General features: G+C 38.2%; 1 protein-coding gene across 2 annotated transcripts in view; it reads left to right on the forward strand.

The window, feature by feature from the left end:
* The window catches only part of LOC105926454 (disintegrin and metalloproteinase domain-containing protein 12), a 144024-nt gene that overhangs the window by 34958 nt on the left and 84294 nt on the right, over window positions 1-24772 (forward strand). For both annotated transcript variants that reach the window (XM_012862804.3, XM_036142021.1), the window contains exon 3: window positions 326-399. In XM_012862804.3, the coding sequence (XP_012718258.2) occupies window positions 326-399 (74 nt within the window). The remainder of the gene's footprint in view (window positions 1-325; window positions 400-24772) is intronic.

Here is a 24772-nt window from a genome sequence, read left to right on the forward strand (position 1 = left end):
TCCTCTAAATTCCATTGATTTTTCTGGTGGAAAAACGTGACAAAATGTGAAATACTTAAATGGTATAAATACTTATGCTGTATGCAGTGTGTTGTGCCAGTTTCTCTTATTGAAATAATGTTATTGTTATGGTAGTATTAGAACAGATTTCCCATGAAAATGAGACCCTGTGTCTTAATGATTTTTTTTCTGCATAAACAAATAAAATATTACCTTTTGTTTATTAAATATACAAAACCAAGGACTTAGTTGTTCATTCAGCATGTTTGGTCATCAGATCTCAGGCTTAATCTTACATCACTGTTGATTTGTGTTGTCTCTTTAGAGTCACCCTGTGTCGCTGAAGCTCTCGGTGGAGGTGGAAGGCGAGCAGCTGGTCCTGGCTCTGGAGAAAAACGAGTGAGTGTCCCTTTGTTCATGCTCTGCCCCGACTTGTAACTGAATGCTTTCTGGAGTACAAATAGGTGACATATGCGCTTGCCCATGGGCTAAAACCATACCCCAGAAAAGAAGGGAGGAAGTCGTTCTCTCACTCGGCTTGCTCTGCTGTCGTGGGCAACGGTAGTGTTCTGTGTGCTTTGCTCTTTTGTGTGTTGAAACAAAGACTTGAAAGACAGAAATTCCTGAATACATCAGCCAGACATTGATAAAAACCGACATCTTGCTTCTTCCTCTTGCTCCGTGTTTCCATTTGATCCACCAGCATTACACAGGGGAGAAGGAGGTTTTCTTTGAACACAGAAGACACTCCACACTCTGTGCATTAAGATTCTGTCAACCCAGGGACTGGCACGAAGAGAAGGAGGGGTGGGGGTAGGGGGGTGTGAACTCATTTGAAAGAGATCAGGTCAGCGGCCTGCATGCAGTTTGATCGAGTCATACGGTGCCTTTGCATGAATGTTTATAATTTTTGCATTTCTGCACAATTCTGTGTGGGCCCCACAACTTCAGACGGTCTCGCAGCTGAGTGTGCAGCTGAGGAAGAATGGGACGTGATTGATGGAGCAATATGTTTTCTATCCAGCTCTGCTTCCACACATGAGCAACCACGAACAAGCGGAGCTGCCTGTGTGATAGAGAGAGGGTGAAAAAGGAGTGGGGGGGGGGAGCAAGGGAGAGCGAACAGGTTTTTATGCCACCGTCAGCCGCGATCCTCACTTGTTTTCCAGACTTAATGTATGTAAATTCCACCTGCAAACTGTGGAACAAAGATTTCAACACTGGAAACAGCAATTTTATGGCTTACCTGCTCTGGATATATTTTCATTGCAAATCGCACACATTCCCCTGGTGAATTCTCTTGCTTTGCACAGGTGGGGATTTTGCAGTGCTGCCTTGCAGATTGTCAGATTGTTCTAAGCCTCAGTGAAAAACACCTTACCTTCACCCATACGAATCTCCTTTGCATTCATCTAAGACTCTTACCGGTGCAGCTCCAAGAAGAACGGAGATGATGGAGTGCATATAAGGCTTTCCTCAAACAAGCGTTGATGCATAATAAATAAAAAAATCTGTCGGAATATAGTGTCAACACTTGCAGCGCGTCTGGGAGTCGAGGTTTAATTACTGCCGAAGAGTGTTCTGTAAGAAGAATTAATACCTCATAAAAATACAACATATTTTATGCCTGTTCAAGAAAACAAAACACTTTAAAAGGCAGTGATTTAAAGAGGATGTGTGTGGATAAGGGTGTTTGTACAGATCAGTGCTGAGCCTGCTGCGCTGACATTTTGTGATGCTTCTTGTCTGAGGCTTCTGGCACACTGACCGCATGCTGCTGATGAAATCCAGTTGTCCAAACACAGTCGGCATCTGAAGACGAAGGGAAAAGAAACCGTGGTTGGGAATGAAATGATTTGAATTGTGAACCTTTTTTTTTTTTTTTTTTTTTTTTTTTTTTTTTTTTTTTTTTTTTTTTTTTTTTTCAGGTCACAGTAAAATGTAGTTGGCAACAAATTGCTTGGGAGGCATGCAGCAGAGCTGGGTATGATTGTTTGATCACCTCGCAAAAGGGTTGGGATTACTGTCCCCTCGAGGCTGTGCATATAATAATAATAATCATAAACTGTTATTTTGCACTGTTTTGCAATTCTGGGGAGATGGTGTTCCACGGTCCCGCTCTGTGTGCGCCAGGTGCTGATTATAGCGCACCACTGATAGACGAGTGGGGCAGGCGCCTTTATAGTTGGGCAGGTGGAGGTGTGCGCCGTCCGTGTTACTCCTGCTGCATGTCGTGTATTGCTGCGTCTTTGGGATCTGCTTATCTGAGATTGTAAGGGCCATTTTGCAATCAATTTTTCAATCAATTTGTCTTCTAGCACTACACCTGCAGTTTGTTTCTGGAGCGCTGTTGCTCTGCTGGCGTTATCATCTGAAGCTGAAGTCCTTTGCAGTGCACGGCTGCTGGTTTCTGACCAGCCTTCTTGTTCTACCTCTGTTTTTTATAAAGCAGCTCTGTTTCTATTTCTATAAGAGCACATGCATGAGGACTACAGCTATATATCTATATATATATTATATAAAAATGGTTTGTATTTTTGTAGTGATTTATCAAGTCTGACAACCCTAAAGCGCTTTACACTACACTCAGTCATTCACCCACACATTCACACCCTGACGGTGGTGAGATGCATTGTAGCCACAGCTGCCCTGGAGCCGACTGACAGAAGCGAGGCTGCACAGTACCACATGCTGGTGCTAAATCTCATTGCGCAAAATGTAAATAATTTAATTGCAATAAAATTTGAACTCTGAAATATGTCAATGTCTCTCAGTTCTTCCTTAACAGGACCCCCTACTCTAACATAAAACATACTGTACAGCTCATTAAAAAGAAAATCCAAGGTGTTTGTCTTCTTAATGTAATCGGGTCAAATCAGTTTTATTTAATTTAAGTAATCTAAAATAAATTATTGATGTAATTTGATTATTTTAGTAAGCCATGTAACTTGTTATAATCTCAGGTTTTGGACAGGTTTAATACCTGTGTAGCCTTAGTGTGCAGGTGGGATGTTGCTCACAGATGTCCAGTGAATGCCCAGACACATGAAAAAAATAACGGGGAACATTGGTTGAGATCCTATTAAACTTTTTAAAAAGTTTGTCACATTACAACCACAACGTAACTATTTGATTAACAAAAAGTAGCACATCATTGTGAAGTGAAAGGAAGATATGGATCAAATTAAAAAGAAAATCTAGATGTAAATTACAATGCATACAAACCCCTTTTACCACTAAATGAAATTCAATTCATATACGTTCCTTCAGAAGAGTCTACCTGTGTGTAATTTTAGTATAAATTCAGCGCTGCTCAGTCTGACAGTGAAAAGACTACAACACAACTACAAACCTGCCAGTAAAACGTGGTGATGTGGCATCTTTTTGATGGGAAGATTGCTGAAGCTATCCTGGAAAGAAAGACCTGATGGAGGCTGAAAGAGACATTCCCCAGAGGACTTGTGGCTGTAGCTGTGGCAAAACGATTGACTCAGGGTGGGGGCTTCATAAAAATGTGCGCCACGCTATGTATTATTTTTCTTTCGCTTAACAATTGTGCACTACCTGTTGGTTAATCACTGAAGCTACTACTGAAGTGTATTGAAATGTATGGTTTTTGACGTGACTAAGAAAAAAGTTAAAAGGGCATGAATCCTTTTGCAACTTATGCAAAGTGCAATAGTGTTCCAGAGAGTTGCACAAAATGAGGATGCAGAACAATTTCTTAATTTCTATGTCTACATTCTAAAGCAAAACTTTGACAAAAAGGAAGTGGTTAAATAATTATAATTTTAGCTGTAATCTGCCCAGTCTAAAGGATGGAAACAAACCTTAACCATAACATTTCTGTTATCTCACAGTTGGTAGAAAGTTCTTCTAAAATGATGGCAGTTAGATTTCCATGTTGGATAAAGGTTGAATCCCATTCTTACTCTCTGGCCCTACTCCTGCATTTACATGTTCATGTCAGAGTGGGTTAGGGTGGTCTCTGTATGTTTTGTGAAGTGATGGGGATATCACCTTCAAATTCAGAACTTTCAAAGGTGTGCTCTATACATGAATATGACGAGCAAATGTTAATTTCTTTTTACTTTCAAGAACAATATATTACAATGCTGTTGCACAGTCTGACGTATGAGCTGCCCCTGCATTAACAATATACATTAACAACTTAAATTTTTGACTTTGTTGAAAAAAATAAACCAGGACATAAATTCTTTGTCATCCATAGTTCTGTGTTCAAATATACAGTTCCACCTGAAATTATTAAATACCCACTGCCAATTTGTTGTTAGGTTTTTTTTGGACAAAATTCAAAATTTGCAATAATAAAATTGTACAAGAATAGTTAAATAGTGAAATAAAACTAATATTACAAGGATTTCATCAAAATTTAACAAATCTTATTTCAGCAGTGACATAATTATACAGCTCCCTGGATATAATTATTAGAAGATCATCCAAATCTGGTTGGGGTCTCAGACAGATCGCATCCAACCAATCAGGAGCTTCTTTGGTTGCATCACGTGTGTTTGAGATAGTATACATTTAACACCTGGACTGTTGATGGTGAGTTCCATTGCAGGATTGAAATATATACAAGTAAAGAAAGTTAAGAAGAGAAATCATTGCCTTGCACAGAGGAGGGAATAGAATACACAAAGATAGCACATGCTACCTTTTAAAGTTTAGAGTTAACGGAATGTTGGCTCAACCAGCCAGATATGTCAAAGAGGGGAACCCATCAACACTTTCCACCAAATTCCTGGTCAGGTAAGTGGTCAAAAGCCTTCGACTGCAAAAGGCCTGCAGCAAGACTTGCTTCTTTAGAGGCTTCAGTTTCAGACATGAACGCCAACACGTACACCGCTACCAACCCAAAAGCACAAGAAAAGTCAGCTCCAATTTGCTCACAGCTATGTAAACAGACCAAAGAGGTTTTTAGTGGAGTGAGGTATCCAAACTGGAATATTTTGGTTCCAAACTAAGTTTAACGTTATGGATTTTTTAAACATATGGCCTTAGTTGGAGATCACTTTCATTATGATATATTGTCTAATTCATAGATGATTTTGGATCGAGCATTGTGCCTTTGTATGGCACAGAAACGGAGGGCAAATGCAGAATAGTGTGACACCGGGAACAAGATATTTTTGGTCACAGTTTGGTGAAAGGTAGAGTATTTTGTTTGGTATTATTTTCAGTTTTTGTCTGAAAATCATAAAAAAGCAGGTGAAATGCTGAATTTAGTTTCGGTTTAGGGAAAGGTTTTTATCTGACGAATATGGGAGGAATAATATTACATCTGTTTACATGAAAGGAAGAGCAATAATGGTACATTAGCATATTCACGGGGTATTCAGTGGAATATTTTTACAGCTTTTCTCTGTCAGTTTGAATTAGGTGACAGGCAGCAGTGCAGAGAACAGCCAAAGTTATACAAATTGAAGTCTCTATGAAGTACAGTTAAATCAGTTGACACAGGTCTTGAAAACAATAAGAACATCAATAGGCCAGGGAATTGGGTTGAGGGGAACAGACGAAGTGACAAGGACCAACCAGAGAGAGATAATTTTTTATAAGCGCTTTATAAACTCTTAAGTAGGCAGAGGATTGTCTGTCATTGTGCACTCATTTATCTGAGTCCCTTGAACTTTTGATTAATTTTTCATGAGAAACAAGCATTAAGATCATCCCGATGCATGTTAGCTCCAATGTTTTTAATGGAAAATAGATGTGAAGTCAGCTGGGGCTTGTTTGGAAAGTGCAAAGATCAAGTCCTGACATGAAACACTAAGAGTTTTAAAAGACAAGGAAATTTAAATAAATGCACATCTTGTAGTTTTTGCAACTACTAGTGTGTTTTGTAAACCGTTTTTGCAATTAAAATTCAAAACACCTGATGGCAAAATTTTGAGAAAAGAAACCCCATTTTTCAATTCACAACATTTATGGGTTTAAAATTGTAAATGTGTTGCTCAGAAGAAAAAAACATTGATGTTAGTATTGGTACTGTTTTCTCTATTTGTTTTGTATTTTATCTTTAGTGCATGGCTGATAAATTATTGAGGATGAATAGGAAAAGGTTTGCAAGCAATGCCCTGGAGTTTGACTTTATAGGAGAGGATTTGTTCGTTGATGTTGAATTTGATTTAAAGTCAGTTTTAGCTGGTGCTTCTGAATTTTTGTTGGAGCTTGAGTGTTACCAGAGAGGAAAGGTAATAGGAAGTTCTTGTCAATATGTTTGAATGGGATTTTTAGACAGCTCTTTTTCCCCATGATGTTTAATCATATAATCAAACAGTGACTTTTAAATCTTGGTGCCTAGTCTGGAGGTCCCTATTTTTCTATGTGAAGATCACTTTTATTTAGGCTTACTTAAAATGTAGACACTTTCTTTTCTGTGCCTTTACAAACAAGTACATTTAAAAGATTACTTATCTGCTGACACGTGATAACCCCTCCAGTATGTTATTCCACTAAGTATATAAGAATCTTGTATAGTTAGTTAAATCCTAGGAGGCAGCTTTCTTTCAAGCAATGGGTTTGGAATGAAAATTTGCCACAATGTTCAGTGTTTTAGATGGGTTAATTACATTTTTCAGAGTGTTTTTGCTGTAATGGTGAGTTATGTAGCGACGGTGTAACTCGGGAGATTTGCCGAGCTTGAAAAATGATGAAAACCGCTAGTGATTCTTGAAATATGGTGCATTCTCTGGTGTGTCTTCTTTTTTTGGCATGAGTAGTTGTGGAAGCATGAAACTTGAGCTTTAGATATTCCTACAGCATCCCTGGACAATCTTACAAAGGGCGCCTGCTGCCTGGAGCTAAATGTCAGCATGTGTCCCTGTCTGAACTGGCTTTTCCAACTTTAAAAAATGGCTGCTGAAAAGATTTTCATGCATACCTGCACCTGGTGTGTTTCTAGACTATAAAGACATTTCCAGGAGAAGAGTGTGCAGTTTTACATCCAGCTGAGCAGTGAATTCTTTAATTAATGTACAAGAAGTTAGTTAAAGTTATTCAGACAGCTGCATCTATACATTTCTTATGGAATTTACCCAAAAGTTTGAGTAACACAGGCAATAAGTCCCAAAGTTTCTTCAATTGATGTTTTATTACGGCAACCCAGTTGTTCTGGGGGGCAAGACCTGACTTGTGACACCTTTCCTTCTTTGGTACTTGAGGTAGAAATACATATATTATGATAGAATTGATTTTTGTTGACCACCTCGCAGAGCCAGTAAGAGAAGTAGTGACAGTACCAGACCGACCATTTTATGTAAGGGTTAGCCATCTTTGTAGTTTGAGGGTGTTTGGTATAGATCAATGATTATTGTGCACGACTAGCAGGGCAAAAAGACACTTAGATCACTTATTTTATATGACCAGGAATTTCCATTTGAGATACAATATCTCTTTTGCTAGGGAGTCAAGATTAGCTGGAAAAAACTAGAAATAAGTACTTGGAATGGAGCATACTAAGCTAAAGATGAGCACTAAATCACCAGGTGTCATATGTAATGGACCCAAACACAAGCAGGAGGTAGGCAGAATGACTTATTAAATTATTAATAATTCATATAATGACAAGACAAAAGTAACCAAACGGAAGTAAGAACTGAGCCAGTGACAGTTACAGGACTACGACTATAGCCGACAAGATCAAACAGGGGTATTTGGCAAAGCAATTACTGAACTGAGAGGTATATATGCTGTGACAGTGATGGATGGATGCTGTTGAATTTAAGCAGGGCCTTCCTCTTTGCAGCCGTACGCTGGAACTATTGTGTGAAAAAGAATAAGATTATACCTACACTAACTAGTTATATTCATTCATTCCAATCACGTTGTGTTATGCTAATTATTTGGAGTGTTTTTGGTACTGGACCAAAACTCTTTCTGGTCATTACTGTAAATGGAGTCTTTATGCAAAAGTGAAAGCAGTGTAAAGATTTATATAATACTGAAGTATCTTGTTTTTCCAGACAGGGAAGACTCTGACCTCTGTTTTCTGTAGGTGAAATATTGATCGCTAATAACTGCCCAACATAATTGCACAAAGAAAACTGAACTTTCAGACTTTCAATTGCTATAGCATTTTTCCAAAAAAGAAGGCCATTGTGCATGAATGGAGAAGGACATATGTTGCCAAGCCTTTTATTTGAACAAGTAGAACATGGAATGCATGTATCCATTGACAATTTAACATATTTCAAAGCCTCAACTTCTTGCATACGGGACATACACAAAAATCCACTCAGTCTTACACACCTCAGTGTGGGGAAAGCTAGTCGGCCGTTCCCTAGGAGTTTGGATCCATTTCAGGCAGGGAAACTTTTGCTGTTTGTAGTTTTGAATGTGTTGTCCACCCTCCAGGAATACAAGACGGGTCCCAAGCTAAGCATGCAGCATACACTCCATCTCTTGTTCTCCTTCTAGAAGATCACTGCAAAAGAGGCCTGTGGCTCATCAGCTGGATGGAGGATGTTTCTGGTTGCTTGCACTTCGGGGGTTTTCCAGCTAATCGTGTTTAGCCTAAAGGCGCTTCAAGAAACGCTTTCCATCTTGTGCAGTCTTTGGGGCTGTGAGACAAACAGGGAAAAAAAAAAAAACTCCATAAAAGCGCACACCCAAATGTGCTTATGCCAACATTTAAATGTGCTGTTTTACATGGAGAAATGAATTGGAAAGAAAACGTCTCATGCAAGTGTGAGGAGTGCCTACAAACTTTTTCTGCACCAAGCAACTCAGTTCCACATATTTTTGATGTGATACATTTATCCACAGTATGTTTATCAGTTAATGCAAAAGTATTAATACTTTTGTATTAGTTATTAATAATAGTATTAATACTGTATTAGTATTAAAAACCATTAACTTTGTTCACATTTTGCAACAACAAATTCTAGAGCTATTGATAAACTAAAACATTATGAAGACCAAGGGGCACACCTGGCATGTGAGGCTAAGCGCCGAGGGTAAAAAAAAAAAAAAAACACAGTCCGGATAGTGCTGCAGGGAAAAAAACATTAACGCGCATCAAAAAAAATATCGGCGTTATTGTCTAACCAAGTTAACGCGTTAAAACTGACAGCCCTACTTTAGATTGAAGCAGTACATGTGTTTGAATGGCACAGTCAAAGTCTGGACATAAAATCTAATTAAAATTGCTGTTCTAAGATCCTCTCAATCCTGCCTGACTGACCCAAGCTTTTTTTTTTTTTTTTTTTAAAGAATCTGGTAGAGACATACCGTAAGAGCTAAATACAAATTTATATTAAATTTTCTGAAACCCATGTATCTTTTTTATCTAACTGCACAAATGTTTCTTTGTATTCCTCTAACTAACATAAATACTACATTACATTTTGTGCTTGAAACATGACAAAATGTAAAATCCTTAAGGGTTATGAATACATCAGTAAGATATCAGCAGTTTGTTAGATTACATATCTCCAACGGAACTGCTGATTTTTCCTTTTTCCTCCATTTTTTTTTACCTGTTGCACTTTTCCACGAAAACTGGCTCACTGAAAACACAGACAGGAAGCAACTTCTCCCGGGAGCTAAACCAATGGTAGGATGAAGACACAACACAAATAAATAACCTTCTGTGGCTAGAATAAATCTCTGTGACCCTGTTCTGTTGTATTGTTCTTGACAGTTAAGCCACACACAGTCTGTTTTAATGAACTGTAAACAACTTTTCTTTTTTCATTAATCCGTGAGTGAAACAAGAGCTGCATCAAATCCCGCATTGCACATTTAGCATTTTCTTATCAGAGCTTCAATGATTGCTCAATGCCTGCAATGACTTAAAACTAACCATCAGGCATTGTGGTAAGCATACCTCTCAACTTTTGACGATTGTTGAGAGTGAGATTGTTGACGGGGGGGGTGCTGTTGTTCGATTGAAGACGGTCCAACGGGGGGGGGGGGGGGGGGGGGGGGTTTCTTTGTGCTGTTGTTCGATTCAAGACGGTCCAACTGGGGGGGGGGGGGTGCTGTTGTTCGATTCAAGACGGTCACTATTTTACACGGACTTTAATAACACATGCCGACTTACCATTTAATTCGCACACAACACGGACCGTAGAAGTTTTTCTCTTTGGATGAGGGAACCTTGTTTCCGCGGCGCCGGTCCTTGCAGCTGTGTTACCGCTACTACTGGACGTGCGGAAACCATTGTACCGCAAATTGGTTCCGCCATGACGTGAAGCGTCCGTACGCGTGCGTTTCAAGAGTGAGATTTTCATTGTAAGATTGAGATTTTCAAAGTAATGCGTGTGAGCGTGTGCAATTGATGAAATGCGTGTGTCACACGGTCAATGCGTGAGAGTTGAGAGCTATGGTGGTAAGGCACAAATGTTATAGCTAGCAACAAGCTAAGTACACTCACATTCAATCATTTGACAGATTTAGCAGTAAAATATGAATAGCATGATTGAAAAAAGCATGCATTTTTATTAAAGAAGGAAATGGAAGATAAAACTGAGCAAATGTGTGCTATTTTGTGTGGTGCCTCTGTGATCAGAACATGTAATTAAAATCTGCCACATTAGTCCTTGGCATCTTATCTGAACCCAAACTGATTTTGTTCAACATCGTAAATAAAAATTGTTAATAGCTGGTATCTGGTAGAGTTTTGAACAATTGTAAGGCTCAACTGTACATGTTTTACATATGTGAATCAGGGATGAAGGACTTGAGACCGGTCTTTTTTCCCCGGTCTCTGTCTTGGGCCCGGCTTTGTATTGTTGGGTTCGAGACCCTGTCAATTTCTCAAACACTAACTCCCTTTAATCTTAGCCGCAAATGCACATTACAAGAAAAAAAAATCAAACAAACAATTGACGTGTCCCCCAAATTCCTAGCAACCCCGATCCATCCCCCACACAGTGCCTACATAAGGCGAGAATCAACATTGCCCGCAAAACCAACGATTAATGCTCCGTTAGACTAATTTACATTGAAATGTGCACTGACTGCAGTGCAGTTAACTGGATCCTCTCTTCCTGCGCTCCTGATGGACAGGATGCAAATAATGTCGGGGATAACTATGCCATGACGTCTGAGCGTGGTAAGAACTGGCTCTCGACTATCCAACTCTGAAAGTTGGATTTATCTCACCAGCTCGGCAAAGATTCTGCTGCTCACGTAAATTACAACTTTATGTGTACATAAAGCCGAGAGGCGCTGTGAACACTCACCTTTGAGGATATGTTGTTCTCAGATCTGTAGATTAAAGTTTCAGAGAGTAGCCTATTCCCCATGCATAGAGCATCTGGTATTCCAGCCCACAATTTGTAAGTATGCTGTGTCAGAGAATAACTATCTTGACTTGCTTTAGGGTCTACAGGGCCTTACTTCTTTATTTTTTTAACCTGTCTTAAGTGACTACATTCAGGGAACTTTACTTTTTGACACATAAATGCTCATTAATCATGTCAGAAGGCTTGGTTTTGGAATATTAACACAAAAAATACAGCAATCAATCTTGAGGAACATGGTACACATTCTGGCTTCAGCAATATATAAACATGCAAAGAGGCAGTGTTGTACAATTAATCCAGACGCATCAAACCTGAAGGAAGAACTGAGACTTAACTCTTTCCTTTGTACTGTCTCTACTCCTGCTTGCGGCTGCAAGGCCATGATATACTGTGATTCATTATTTTCAAAGACAGGCCTTAGAAATGGGCTCATTTCACCCATAGCCAGCACATTTTAACTGCTTCCCTCAAAAGAGGACATTTGGATGGCGCTTCCCTCTTTTGAATTACCTTCTCAGAGGCACCAATTATTTCCAAGCTTAGAGCTGTAATTAATAAGTTGGACTCCATCTTCCTAATTAATTAGGCAGTCACGCTGGAAAGGTCTTACAATAGCTTTTCTCTCCCATTAAGATGGCAAGCTTTAGGAGATGTATAGAATCATTTGGGGGTTATGTTTGTATTGTGGTTCTCACGTACACACCTTTAAACATACCTTAAATCCCCAGAGCAACAATGATTAGAAGAGCAGAGCTAAAATAGCTTTATCTTTGCCGTTTCTTTTAGGTCACAGTTCCCAGTTATATGATTGTTACATGCTAAAAAGTCGACAGGCAGTAAAGTGCCACCAAAGAGCAATAGGTTCCTTAAATATTTCCGTTTATCAAACAAATTTTAACCTAACCTGAGTAAATACAATACAAGTGTTCAAATGATTATTTCATTTATTTAGAAAAAAAATTGCTATCCAAACATACCTACATACCATGTCTAAAAGTAACTGTACCATTTGTTAAAGCATAAATTGACTGTTAATCTCAGTTTTGTGGTTGAGTTTCACCAGGTATTCCTAGATCTGATTACTGCGAGATGTATTGACTCAAGAAATCAAATAAATAAATCCAGTCTGACAACATGAAGTAGAACTAAAAAAGCAACACATCAGTGCCTGACCTTTCGGTGACCTTTTGTGCTTCCTTTCAAACAAGTTAGGATAGGTATATGTGTCCTCGCCAAACTCACGCTACCGCCTCGCCAACATAAAAAAAAAAAAAATATATATATATATATATATATATATATATATATATATATATATATATATATATATATATATATATATTAATAATAATAATAAAAAAAAAAACTGCATGTTTATTTGGCGATGACATGCAGTTCTTTGTTGTTGCTTTCGCGCGTGCATATAGTGAATGGCAGGGCAAAAACACATGGAGTTCTCGCCGTAAAGCAAGACCGACTCTCGCGGTCTTGCACGAGACTTCTGAGCCTGTGTGTGCGGGCCGAGGGCTCCTGCAATTGCAAATACGGTATTTCCCCCACAGACCACCAGGGCGGCCGAGAAAACCTTTGTTCGACCTGAAATTAATTATGATCTTCTTTCAGAATGAGCTGTTTTAGGTCTCGGTCACGGTTGTGAAAGTGTTTACCCTTGCACTTTATACTCGTGAAAATGCCTGCAAAGAGATGCACAGGGGTACTACAGTACATCTTTAACCCCAAGTCAGACCCAGAACCTGAAGAAGTGGAGCCTCTTCCACAGCCAGCAAGGATGCAGTAACATTTCCATAGTGGTACTTTTCTAAATGCACACAGGGCACACAGGACCTGCGGAAACGCTCCTTAGAGCATCTGGGATGCAGCACTCTGTCACTAAAAGAGCTCTCCAGCTCTGAAACAGCTCCATGCATGGGGTGGAAGATATGGTCCATCACTGATGTGATTTTTTTTTTTCCCTTACAGTCCTTCTGTCTGCCACCACTTGCACTGCTACTACTACTTTGGATCAGAAAACCCCCAAGTATTTTCTTAGTTTATTTCTTATTATGAATAGAAGCAATTAAGTACTGTGATTTTAAGCTTTCTGCGTGTTTGTTAATGTATGAATAGAAACAATTAAGCTTTGAATGTTATTGATGAAGCTTTTTAGTCACAATGAAACTAAAGAAGTCTAGTAATGTTTTCTTTTCCCATTTAATATTTTCCACTGTAATGTTTTCTGTTCATGTACAGCACTTACACGTACAAGAATCGTCTATAAAGTGCTATATAACTAAACTTTCAATGCAATTTTCAATGAAATTTTATTTATATAGTGCCAATTCATGATACATGTCATCTCAAGGCACTTTCGAAAATCAAATTCAATCAGATTATACAAATTGGGTCAGATTATACAGATTGGTCAAAAAGATTTCCTATCTAAGGAAACCCAATAGATTGCATCAAGGTCAGCCTTGCCTTGACTCAAGTCCGTGACCCCGCAAACTTGCCTTGCCTTAATAGATCAGAAAAACATTTTATAGAATATCTTACATCTGTTTAATGAAACATGTTAAAAGCCTCCAACATTAGTTGAAATTAGCAGCTCTGAATCACTGTCTACTTAATTTTTTCAAGCTGATAGGTTAGCATTAGAGTGTAACAATATTAGAAAACACAAGTGTATCAGAGCACAGTGTCCATCAGATACCAGTTTTCCATCATGTAGGCTTCTGTCTTGACAGAAATCGCAGTAATACCAAATTGTTGTGTTAAGACGTGAGTGAAATGAGCAGCAACATAAAATAACTGCCTTCTGGGGCTCATCTGATAGAGCCATGAAAGTAGCGCATGGACACACACCCTGACTTGTTATTTGATTTGTATGCCCTGAAGTATTATTGCTTTGTTTTCACACTTTGGGAAAAAAAGCAGAGGTGTAAGATACAATCAGTCATGTAAACATGAACTGCCAGAAAAACCTATAAAAGTGTATGAGTATGATTTGCAATATGCAAACGTGTCCTCATTAAAAATTATGGATAGCTTTGTTGCACAAAATTCCGTTTTTGTCCCATTCTCTTATCTTCCTATTTTTGTTTTTCCTTTTTTTTCTCCCCTTTCTCTGTTCTTCTTTCACCTATTTGAATAAATGTTCCCCATAAATTCCAGTGAAAAGGTTTTTTTTGCCTTTTTTTTTTATTTTTTTGCAAGGCTCAGGGTTGCCAAGGGGGGTATACTAAAAGCAGCTGCGGTTGTTGACCTCTTTTTCTTGCTGACCACGTTGATAATCAGTCCAGACTCTCTGTCCTGGCTTCCATCCTCCCTCTGACAGTCAGACTAATAGATTTACTGGAGTTACAGTCTGAGTAAGTGTCAGCTGGGAGCGTATGTACACTTGGCACATCCTCCACCCTGTTCTCCCCACTCTCTGTCCACTGACCCTCCAATGTACCGCTTTGTCTGCATGCGGGGTCACGGACTCGAGTCAAGAAGTCCTGTGTGGTCGTCAGATGGTCAATTAGATTTGGTCTGACTGAATTGTATCTCTTCCAGCTGATGGATGAGTTTACTTCTTTGGTTTGACTACAAGTTCGTGCAAAAGTGTTTGCACCTCTTGAACTATTTCACATAGTCATGTTTTAACCGTAAAATTATTTATTTATTTTTTACAAGTGAGCACATAATTCTTAATTGTTTTACAAACAAACAAAAAAAAAAAAAACGGACAAATCAGACATGCACACTCAGCTCCCCAGGTCAATACCCTGTTGGACGACTTCACGATTACAGCTGCAAATCTTTTGGGGCTTGCATATCTAGAGAAAAACTGTTTTGTCTATCCTCCTAGATAGAACCCTTATTTAGATTGGATGGAGAATGTCTGTGTTCATTAATTTTTAAAGCTTGCCATAGATTCTCAACAGAATTGAGGTCTGGACTTTGACAGGCACACATAAATATGATTTGGGGCAAACCATATTATTAATGATCTCTCTTTATGTTTAGGCTTATTGTCTTTCTGGAAGGCAAATCCTCCCCTGGTCTCAGGTCTTTTGTAGCCTCTAATGCCAGATTCACACGGCAGGATAATTAGCCCAATTTTTGATCCAATCTTCCCCTTCCCTCCCATTATCGGATGGCTCTAAAGATAATCTTTAGAGATATTCCTGCTGTGTATGGCGTGTAAAGAGTGATCTGGTCTGCTCAGAAGGACCTTTGGACCGCTCTGACCTCAAATCGGGTATATTCACCATCTTGAATTGTCTTGGCCTGATATTGTTGCGTGTGTGGTGTTGTCTGATGGACAAATGAGCACAAAACCTGTTGAATGAGACGTGTAACCTGTCAGAAAGCGAGGTGAGGGAAACACAGAGGAAAAAAACAAACTCCCCTCTATATCATAGCAAATGTAGAGAACTGTCTGTGCCATCTCCACTCCTTTAACTGATGCCTTTCCTTTTTGTAATGTTTTTTTCTCTGTTAAAATTAGTTTACTCTGAACTCATCTTAAATCTCGAGAGGTTTTGCGAGCTATCCTATCTGACACCCTGATGTTCCTGTGTCAAACTGTACGAGAAAACCTTTGATATCTACCATCAACTGAAGTCTAAGTTTGTAACATGGCAATATGTAAAACAGTTCAAGTGTTAATACTTTTGCATGACAGTGTACTCATCCTCTACGTGTATGGATAACAAAAGCAACCTTAACTTCAGTCAAATCATGATGGAAATAAATGCAGACAAGAGTTCTTCTTACTCTAAACTTTAGTTTTATTTCGTCTTTGCCTTGCTCCTTGTACTAGTGACTCATTTAAAACTTCAAATTGCAATGGTGGGAAACCTGTGTAGGAGTTGGAGTTCAAACACCTCTTTCATCACTAAGTTTAGCTTAGTGATAAAAGGGGAAAAAAGTGCAACCCCTTTTTTCTATCGACATGACATGCAAAAAACAGATTGTTTTGGTTTCCCATCTGATTCCCCAACAAGGGCATTACTCTGAGGGTACCACAAAAAAAAAAAAAGCAAGGACAGGTTTCCTGCTTTGTCTGATGCAATTTGAAGACAGTTTCCTATTTTTTTGTACACAAGCCTTCATATTTTTTGTTCAGCATCTTCTTGTCATCAGTACCTTCTAATAACTCCCAGGTGAGGTGTGGGATGCAGTGGGGTCTCCCCCAGCCTTCCTCAGTAGTAAACCTCCTCACTCACTATCCCATCATTCCTGCTGTTCTGAGGATAGGAGTCCGCTGCCAACAACAACAGGGGCTGTTGGGGTTTGATAAAGAGGCTGTGGGCTGCTTTGGGGTTGAGGAACCCACTGGAGTCAAAGCCTGACTCCATGACACTGTTTTATGTTTTAAAATCCTGAACCGTTCATCAGTGAAGAGGTCGCAAGGACATTGTAAATTCTGATACATGTAGGAGGGAAAAGTGCTGACAAATGAAGGAAAATAAGGTACTCCTGCTCCTGCTGTCTCTCCAAAAACCACCTCAAATGAGTGTGAAGTGTCCTTTGAATTTTGCCGTTTCTATCACCCTTTTCTGATTCGATACTTAAAAAATGTGCATAAAAACATTGATGGAAACACGCTTATGATAAATTAAGATACTTTCGTAAAATCCAGCCCCCCCCCCCCCCCCCCCCCCAAAAAAAATAACATGACATTGAATCAATTTCTTCAGTAGTAGCTACTGCTGTTCACACGCTGTTCCTCAACAGCAGCATTGGAGGAACATCCACTCTGGAGAGACCTACAAACATGCAGGGTCGTCCAAGCTAAGTACATCCCTGCCCTTTTCCATCATCGGAAATTGAACGGACGACTGCCATTAAACATACTGTTTATGATCTTTCTAAGCTGTGGCAGGAAAAGTCAAATGGTTTATTTCAAATTGTTTCACTATTTATTGTTTATTAAGCTATGACCGAAGTAAATATCCTGGAGTTACAGGCTATAGCTCCTGCTAGCTTCTTTGAAAGCAAGATTTGCTCATATGGTTTGAGTGGTTTTTTATGGTTATAACAAACTTTATTTCCATAAGGGTTTTATACGATGGGATATTAATGTTTGTGATTTCCAGTCTGCTCATTACGACCAAATAGAACTTAAGGTCTTTTTAAACTAACGCCTAATGTCCACTAGTATAGCGCTTTTAGCTTCCCAGATAACATTAGTGCTACCACAGAGTCAACGCAACTACGGTTTGTTTTAAACATAATGCTTGTTTTCGTTTCACTCTGGCATCGTTAAATAGTGCTATGAGCGTTATTACCGCATTAATGTTCCACATTAATGTTGGATTAACGGTGTTTTGTATAACTTTAGGATTAACCCATCAAGCGACCGACCGCTACAGTGCCCCCTAGCACCCCGGAAGAATAATTGCATTACTAAAATCAAGCATCCTAAAGGTTACTGGCTTTTACTGAGAAAATCATTATTTAAGAGGTTATTTTCTTGAATAATGTTTTAACTCAGATATTTCATTGTGAATGGGTTGAAACACATACCAGAGTTGTTCTTAATTAACCAAGCTAATTTGATCTCATTCCATGTTAAGTAAGATGAACTTTGGTTCTCTAACTTAGATCTTCAGGGAACCAGGATTCACTGAATCATTGTGAATGTGTTTCAACCATTTTATTTTTTTTTTATTTTTTGTTTTGTTTCTTTGTACAAACAAAGAAACAAATGTGCTGGCTATGGGTGTTTCTTTTATCTTAATTTTCCTTGGTAGTTTTAGTTAAGCTTCACTAGCCTAGTAGATAGCTTATGTTGATTGAAATATAGTGTTAATTCAGATAAACAGCATTCTATAGTGATTTTCTCTGGATGTTCATTTTATTTATCTTAATAAATTCTTGAACTTGAAGAGAAGTTGTCACTCATTTATTTTATGTGTGCAGAGTTTGCTGTTAAAATAATGCCAGTGCTCGCATCATTACGTTCAACTATTGTACCAATATCAGCTGTTTGAGCTGATATTCACTGGACAATACGTAACAGACTGAGAGCTGTTTATTAAACATTAAATAACTTAAAACAGTGCGTAATAGCACAGCACAACAAAAATCACATACAGGATTCTCCAAGGGTCCATCTTGGCTTCCCTTCTATTCAATATCTACATGCTCCCTCTAGCTTTTGAATCAGCTCCAGAGATGCGTTACCATTGCAAACCAACAGTGATGTGATGCCTTCTTGAAAAGGAAGTGATTTCCTTCACAAATCACTGGACCATGGTCAATCAGTCATCTTTCAGTGCATTATTGAGTGAGGAGTGGAGAAGCAGGGTGACAAGATATGTAAAAGCTCATCCTTCAATAATTCCTTTTTGACACTTTTCTCAGATGCCATCGCCATGACCTATAAGCTGAATGAAAAAGCCTCCGAGGAACCGCAGATGAAAAAGCAACAAATTTATATAAAGGTTGAAGGTGACGTTTAGTTTTTGGTCAGCGACCGCTCAGTTTATGTTGATTCAAAGTGGGGTTCTCTGCGGATATTGAAATTGGTGTGCAGGCAGCTTTCGGTATGTAGTAGACTTGAGCCTTATTGGCTCCTGGGTTGTTCCTGAACATGCTAACCACTTTTTATTACATTTGCAAGGGCCACAATTGTCCCCAAATACAGTACTTAACAAAATCCCTAACTGTAAGCTCTTAGAATGGACTTCCCAAAGTCGCTGCCAATTAGGGTTCTTTACATAAGTAAAGTAGTAAGTAAGGCTGCAAATATATATTTCAGTCTGTTTATAGTTTGGGACATGCGTAAATGAGAGCAAATTCATAATTCAAACTTTTTGCATACATTTTTGTTTGCTGTGTCATCATAACCTTTTTGAAAAATCAGTAATGGCAATAATGCCGATGATTGTTAAACATAACTATGTGTGGAACTGTTTGTGGGGTTCTTTTTACTAATAGTCCACTCGATCTGATTCTGAATGTTTATTTTGTTTATTTAGTAAATGCCTACGTATATAAGTTGTTTTATTCTTTTTTGCACATGGTTGACTTTCCCTTTTATAAAGTGATATTTTCATTCATTATAAATTACATTGTCTTACATGCTATTAAATGAGCTGCGTTATAACATCAACATGTTAAATGCATGAAATATTTTGATGACATTTTTAATACTCTGTTCCTGGAACATAATGCAGTAATTATTTGATATTTTATTCATGACTTATCAGAGGCCTGACATGTTTGCAAAGACCTTCAGATTCTGACCTTCTACACATTCCACTGAAAATTAATATCTCCAATGATTTGCTTGTTTTTCTTCTTCCTTTCAACTACGTACTCACAGCTTTAATGTCTGAGTCAATTCTTGAACAACCTGACCACCGGTTCATATAACTAATGTTGTATTGGCATTCAGACCTGACCTATTGTTTTACTTGAGTGGATAAAGAAATCACTATAAAAGTGTATAAAAATCTTTAATTTATTAATTTCACTGAATGAATACAAATGGGGTTGTGTAAAAGTACAGACAGGTTTAGCCGTTTGTAGTGCTTACTTTACATAAAGAGTTATTGGTTTAATTGAATCCCCTTGTTGCTCATTAGTTAAAGAACAAGGCTGAGGTGAAATTCCAGCTCATTCTTGACCTCTGCTGCCTTGGGCCAGTTCTTTTGCTAACTGTTTTTAATATTATTTTTTTTCAAATGGGTACCATTTTTTTGGCTTTCTTAACAGTATTCTTCTGCGGTTCATACAATGACCCAGACGTACAAACAGAGCAAGCAATTATCGAAAATGCCCAAAAACATGTGTGAGGCACTTATTTTCAACCTGTGCATTAATCTTTTAGTTTTCTATTGGTGTGTGCAAACTAGAACAACACATTAGAGTTCATTGTGAATGTATTCAGTCCCTTTTGCTCTGATACCCCTTAAAAAAAAAAACAGTTCAACCATCAGACAGCCATCAAAACTGGTCTAATGAATAGGTAGTACACCTATGTGTAATTTAATATCAGTATAAATCCAGACATCCTCTGAAGACTTCAGAGGTTTGTTACAGCATCATGAAGACCAAAGAAAAGAGAGGACGGGTTGGGGGGAAAAAGGTGAGGGAGGTTAAAAAGTTACAACGGATATTAAACTGTTCAATATATCATCCATAATTGGAAATCATATGGCACAACTGCAAAGTTGACAAGAACTTACTGTCCACCTAAATTTGTTTAACTTACAAGGAAATAATCTTTATCAGAGAAGCAGGCAAGAGCCCAATGGTAGCTCTGGAGGAGCTGCAGAGATCCACAGCTCAGGTAAGGCCTGGTTCACACGGCAAGAAAATACACCCGAGTTTTGCCCCGATCTTCCCCTTCCAACATGCCCTGATCATCGGGATAGTTCTTAAGATAATCTTAAGAGATATCCCTGCCATACGTGGTGTGTTATGAGTGATCTGATCAGCTCGGAAAAACCCTCACCTCTATCAAAGTGCAGCAAACGTAGACCCTCTGTTTGCGATGTCTCCACTCCTTTAAACAAAAACCTTTCTTTTTGTAATGTTTTTTTCTCCATTTAAATTACTCTGAATTACTTTAAATTTAAAATACTGAAGGCATTGTTCTTCCTTCTTTAGTTTTTTTTTTTTTTTTTTTTTTTTTTACGGTGGTTGGCTTAAAGAAACCTGAATCTAATTCAGAATCTGTGGCAAAATTCAAAGCAGTTGTTTACGGACAGTTCCTATTGAATTGAAGCCTGAGCTATTTTACAAAAACTGTTAACTTAAACTTTCCGTGTCTGTATGTGTTAATACCAATGTAATACGCAAAGAAATACAAGAAAAGTTCCAGGGGTCTGAATATCTGTGCTTTATTTAGAATAAAATGAATACATTTTTCAATAATTTAACAACTTTGCTAAGTTTTGAATACAGCCAGTTTATAGCTCGTGTAAAGGTATTTTTTGTTTTTCTTCACCTTAGCTCTTTTTTTTTGTATTTTGATCTCATCAGGTATATATTATACCACAGTGTTTTTAAGGTTTGCTAAAAAAAAAAAAAAGTATAACTAAGTAATCTTGCTTATAAAAAATTTACATTTCAAGTCTAGCTGTGGTTTTCTTGTCTCTTTGTATAACATTTTTCAAAGTTGAACACAAAGTTGTTCTCCTGAAAATGTGTCAGTGCAAGTTGGATGTTCTGGTCCTTTCACAATGCCGTCACTGAGTTTCTGAGAAACACATGAGGACAACTTCAAAGTTTCATAACCGATTCCCAATTTTTCATCGCAGGATGTACTGATTTCATGAAATCAGACGAGGGGGTGTTGTGGTTTACTGATTGTGTTGAAAGCACAGAGCGCATTGCATGATCCATGAGCCTTGAACTCCCTCTCTGTGTGAAACCCAAACACAGTCCGCCGCTATGGCCGCATGTGTACATGCACGCTCCCACACAGATGCTCATAAATCATATGGAGCAGCCAAACACATGTAGGCGCAGTTCCACACAACAAGAGACGCATTTTCCCTCTCCGTCTCTCCCACACCCCCGCACACAACCGAAGCTCCTCCTGAGGGATAAGAAGAGCAGAACAGACACACGCTCTCTGCCTCCGAGGAACAGAAGCCCTGGAGGCAGATAGGACAAAGACAGAAGGATGAAGCATCCTCCCTCTAGTGATCCACATCAGTAAAGGTGTTTGGTTAGTTTCAAATACAAGCTAGACAAATCATATAATATCCCAAAAAAGTGGTCATAATTAGCTATTTTTCCAATTTTTCCCCCCCAACTTTGATGTGTATCACTTAGTTGATTGTAATTATGAGTGCCAGAAAAGCACCACAGAGTTTGACCTAAAATACAGCAATAGCGCTCCAAATCAGCTGCCTTTAATTACTCACATGAGATTAGTTTCCCCCTGGCTCTCGGCGATCAGTGATATCATGAGTAATAAAATGACTTTTTATGTCTCTCAAGCAGAAATAAAACAGGATTGCCTGGTTGTGACTAATTAGAGAACACGTGAACGCCATATTGAGTTTGACTGCTGTCATGGATACGGTTTGGTGTGTGCATTTCATGCTTTTTGAGTGACATGTACTGGCAGAGCAGGGGAAACAGAATGAGATCCAGATGTGACTTGACATTGCACGTCAAGTGAAAACAGAAGAAGAAACAAGAGAGGCAACACAACATTGTTTAAAAACAGAACCTGCATCTTTAACTTGAATGTAAGAATTGCATGAAAAAAAGTGAGAAATCAGGAAGAAATATGTTTTAAAATGTTTTATTGTACTTGAAAGGTAAAATGGGCAGACTGAAGGGTAACGTGAGGAAGAACAAGATAAATTGAAAAACGAGTTCTTGTATCTAAGGGAATGACCCATATGATCCTCTTTAAAAGATTCATAAGGTATTTTACAGTGCTTTACAGAAAAATCAAAGAAAAGAGGTAGAACAAAATAACATTTAAACAAGGAATACATTAAAAAGAACCATTTTAAAAACGTTGAAGTGTCACGTGTAAAGAAAAGAAGACATCTCAAATTTAAAAACAGGTAAAGGGTAATGATATGATAGAAATAAGCAGACAAATTAATCATTGAGCTTAAAGGAGCAGTGAACAGTAATATTTTCAGTACTCATATAAAAGGGTCAACCGTTTCTACTCATCTCTGGTTTTCAGGGAGTTAGTTCCAGAGCTGACAAGCAGAGAAAGATATTAATGGCTCCCCGTGTTCAGTTCTGGTCCCAGGAACATTTTGTCCTGCGCATACAGCGATCCATTAAAGAAGGGATTACCATCTCTGTGTACGATACACTAGTAGAAATGCTGCTAGCGAGGATTTTCATTCATCCAGGTCATTGAAAAAACATAAAAGGTTAAAAAGGTTTTTTACTTTTTTAGTAGAAATGCTAAACACTGTATTTTCCCTGCCACAACACTAGTAGTCGGTGTGTTCTTTGAAATTCATATAAACACCCACTGCTTAATTTCAGTCATACTGCACATGTCAGGGCTTCCCCAGACAGTTCCAGTTTACTCAACAACAGAGACCGGGAAGTTTTCTGAATCCTTACACTCTGGTACCAGTTTTCAAAATGTACAGTCTTTGGAGAAAAACGGACGCTGTTGTGATGTACGCGAACAATAGAAACGCAACAAACGTTTTCCGTTTTACCAAAATAACATTGTTGTTTTTCCAGACCGCTGGAAAACTGTCAAGATAGCAGTCGTCCCCATGATTGCAAAGCATGGTTAACTTCACATTGCTCAATTGGATATAATTTTATTATCGTTTTAAAGGTAATATTCAACATTTCTAAGAGACTGAGTTGGGGGTGTTAGCTGTAAATTTTTCCATGTATATCACATTGTGTGCTACTGGAGTTAAAAAAATGTATTGAAGTGATTCAATTAACTTTTCTATAATATTCTAGTGAAAATTAAACTGTAACTGCCAAACTCAATTACTTGCTGGGCCGTGCTCCGACCACACAGGGGTCGTGAAGCCTCAGTCCTCGAAGTGGTCGACCCAGATTAGATTCCAAAAAAACAAAATAAAACAACTCACTTTTCATTGGTCTGGTGCACACACGCTTAAAAATAATTTTCAGTTATATATAGAAATATCAACTCAATACCGTATAATTTAGTTCAGTTATATAGACAAATTAAATTGTATTGACATAAGCTTTAAACCAAAGTTATTTATACCCAATTATACATTTGATTTATTTTTTCTTGACAGAAAATTCAATAAATGATTCAGAAAAATTATTTCTCTTTGTTGATCTCTAACTCTGAGGTCAGAAGGCCTTCTTGCCATTACCCTAATCTTTAGCTCCATCCACAGATTATCATATCTAAATCAGGACTCTGGAATGAGAAGAAATATGTTTGTAACACTGAAGGTTACTCAGCACCTAAATTTGCCATGGGTATAAATAATTTTAGGATTAGCTATTCCAACCTTAGTAATACTAACACTTATGCCCCACTTTCTTCTTCAGACTTTTCTACTTAAACAGCCGTTTTCCTACAACTATGAGATCTCAGTCCACAGAAAGCATAAATGTTGACCTTTCAAACTGCTTGTAACAACCGCTGCACATAAGATGACTATGTTCAAAACCTGTTAACAGAACATGTTCTGCAATTCGTCCTGGGACTTTTTCTATTTCTCGCTCTAGTGATCGTACTTGATGAATTCATTGTACCTGCACATTTCTAAGTAATTACAACAAGACTTTATTTATGTTTGATTTTGAAATACATACCAGCAACTTTTTTTTAGTTTATCATTCAATTTGCGCTTAAATCCACAACATTTTTTTTTCAGTAACCCACTTACTTGTTTCTCAAGGCATTATTTTAACACTTTATCAAAGATTAGTACTGCATTTCCTTCCTTATTCCAATTATCTCAGCCATTGTCAGGGTTATATTCATCATTCGGTTTATGTAATTGAGAACCTGTGGGGTAATCCATCACACAGACACAGCTCAGAGATGACATTTT

Source organism: Fundulus heteroclitus, chromosome 10, assembly GCF_011125445.2.
Source record: "Fundulus heteroclitus isolate FHET01 chromosome 10, MU-UCD_Fhet_4.1, whole genome shotgun sequence".
Taxonomy (NCBI): Eukaryota; Metazoa; Chordata; class Actinopteri; order Cyprinodontiformes; family Fundulidae; genus Fundulus; species Fundulus heteroclitus.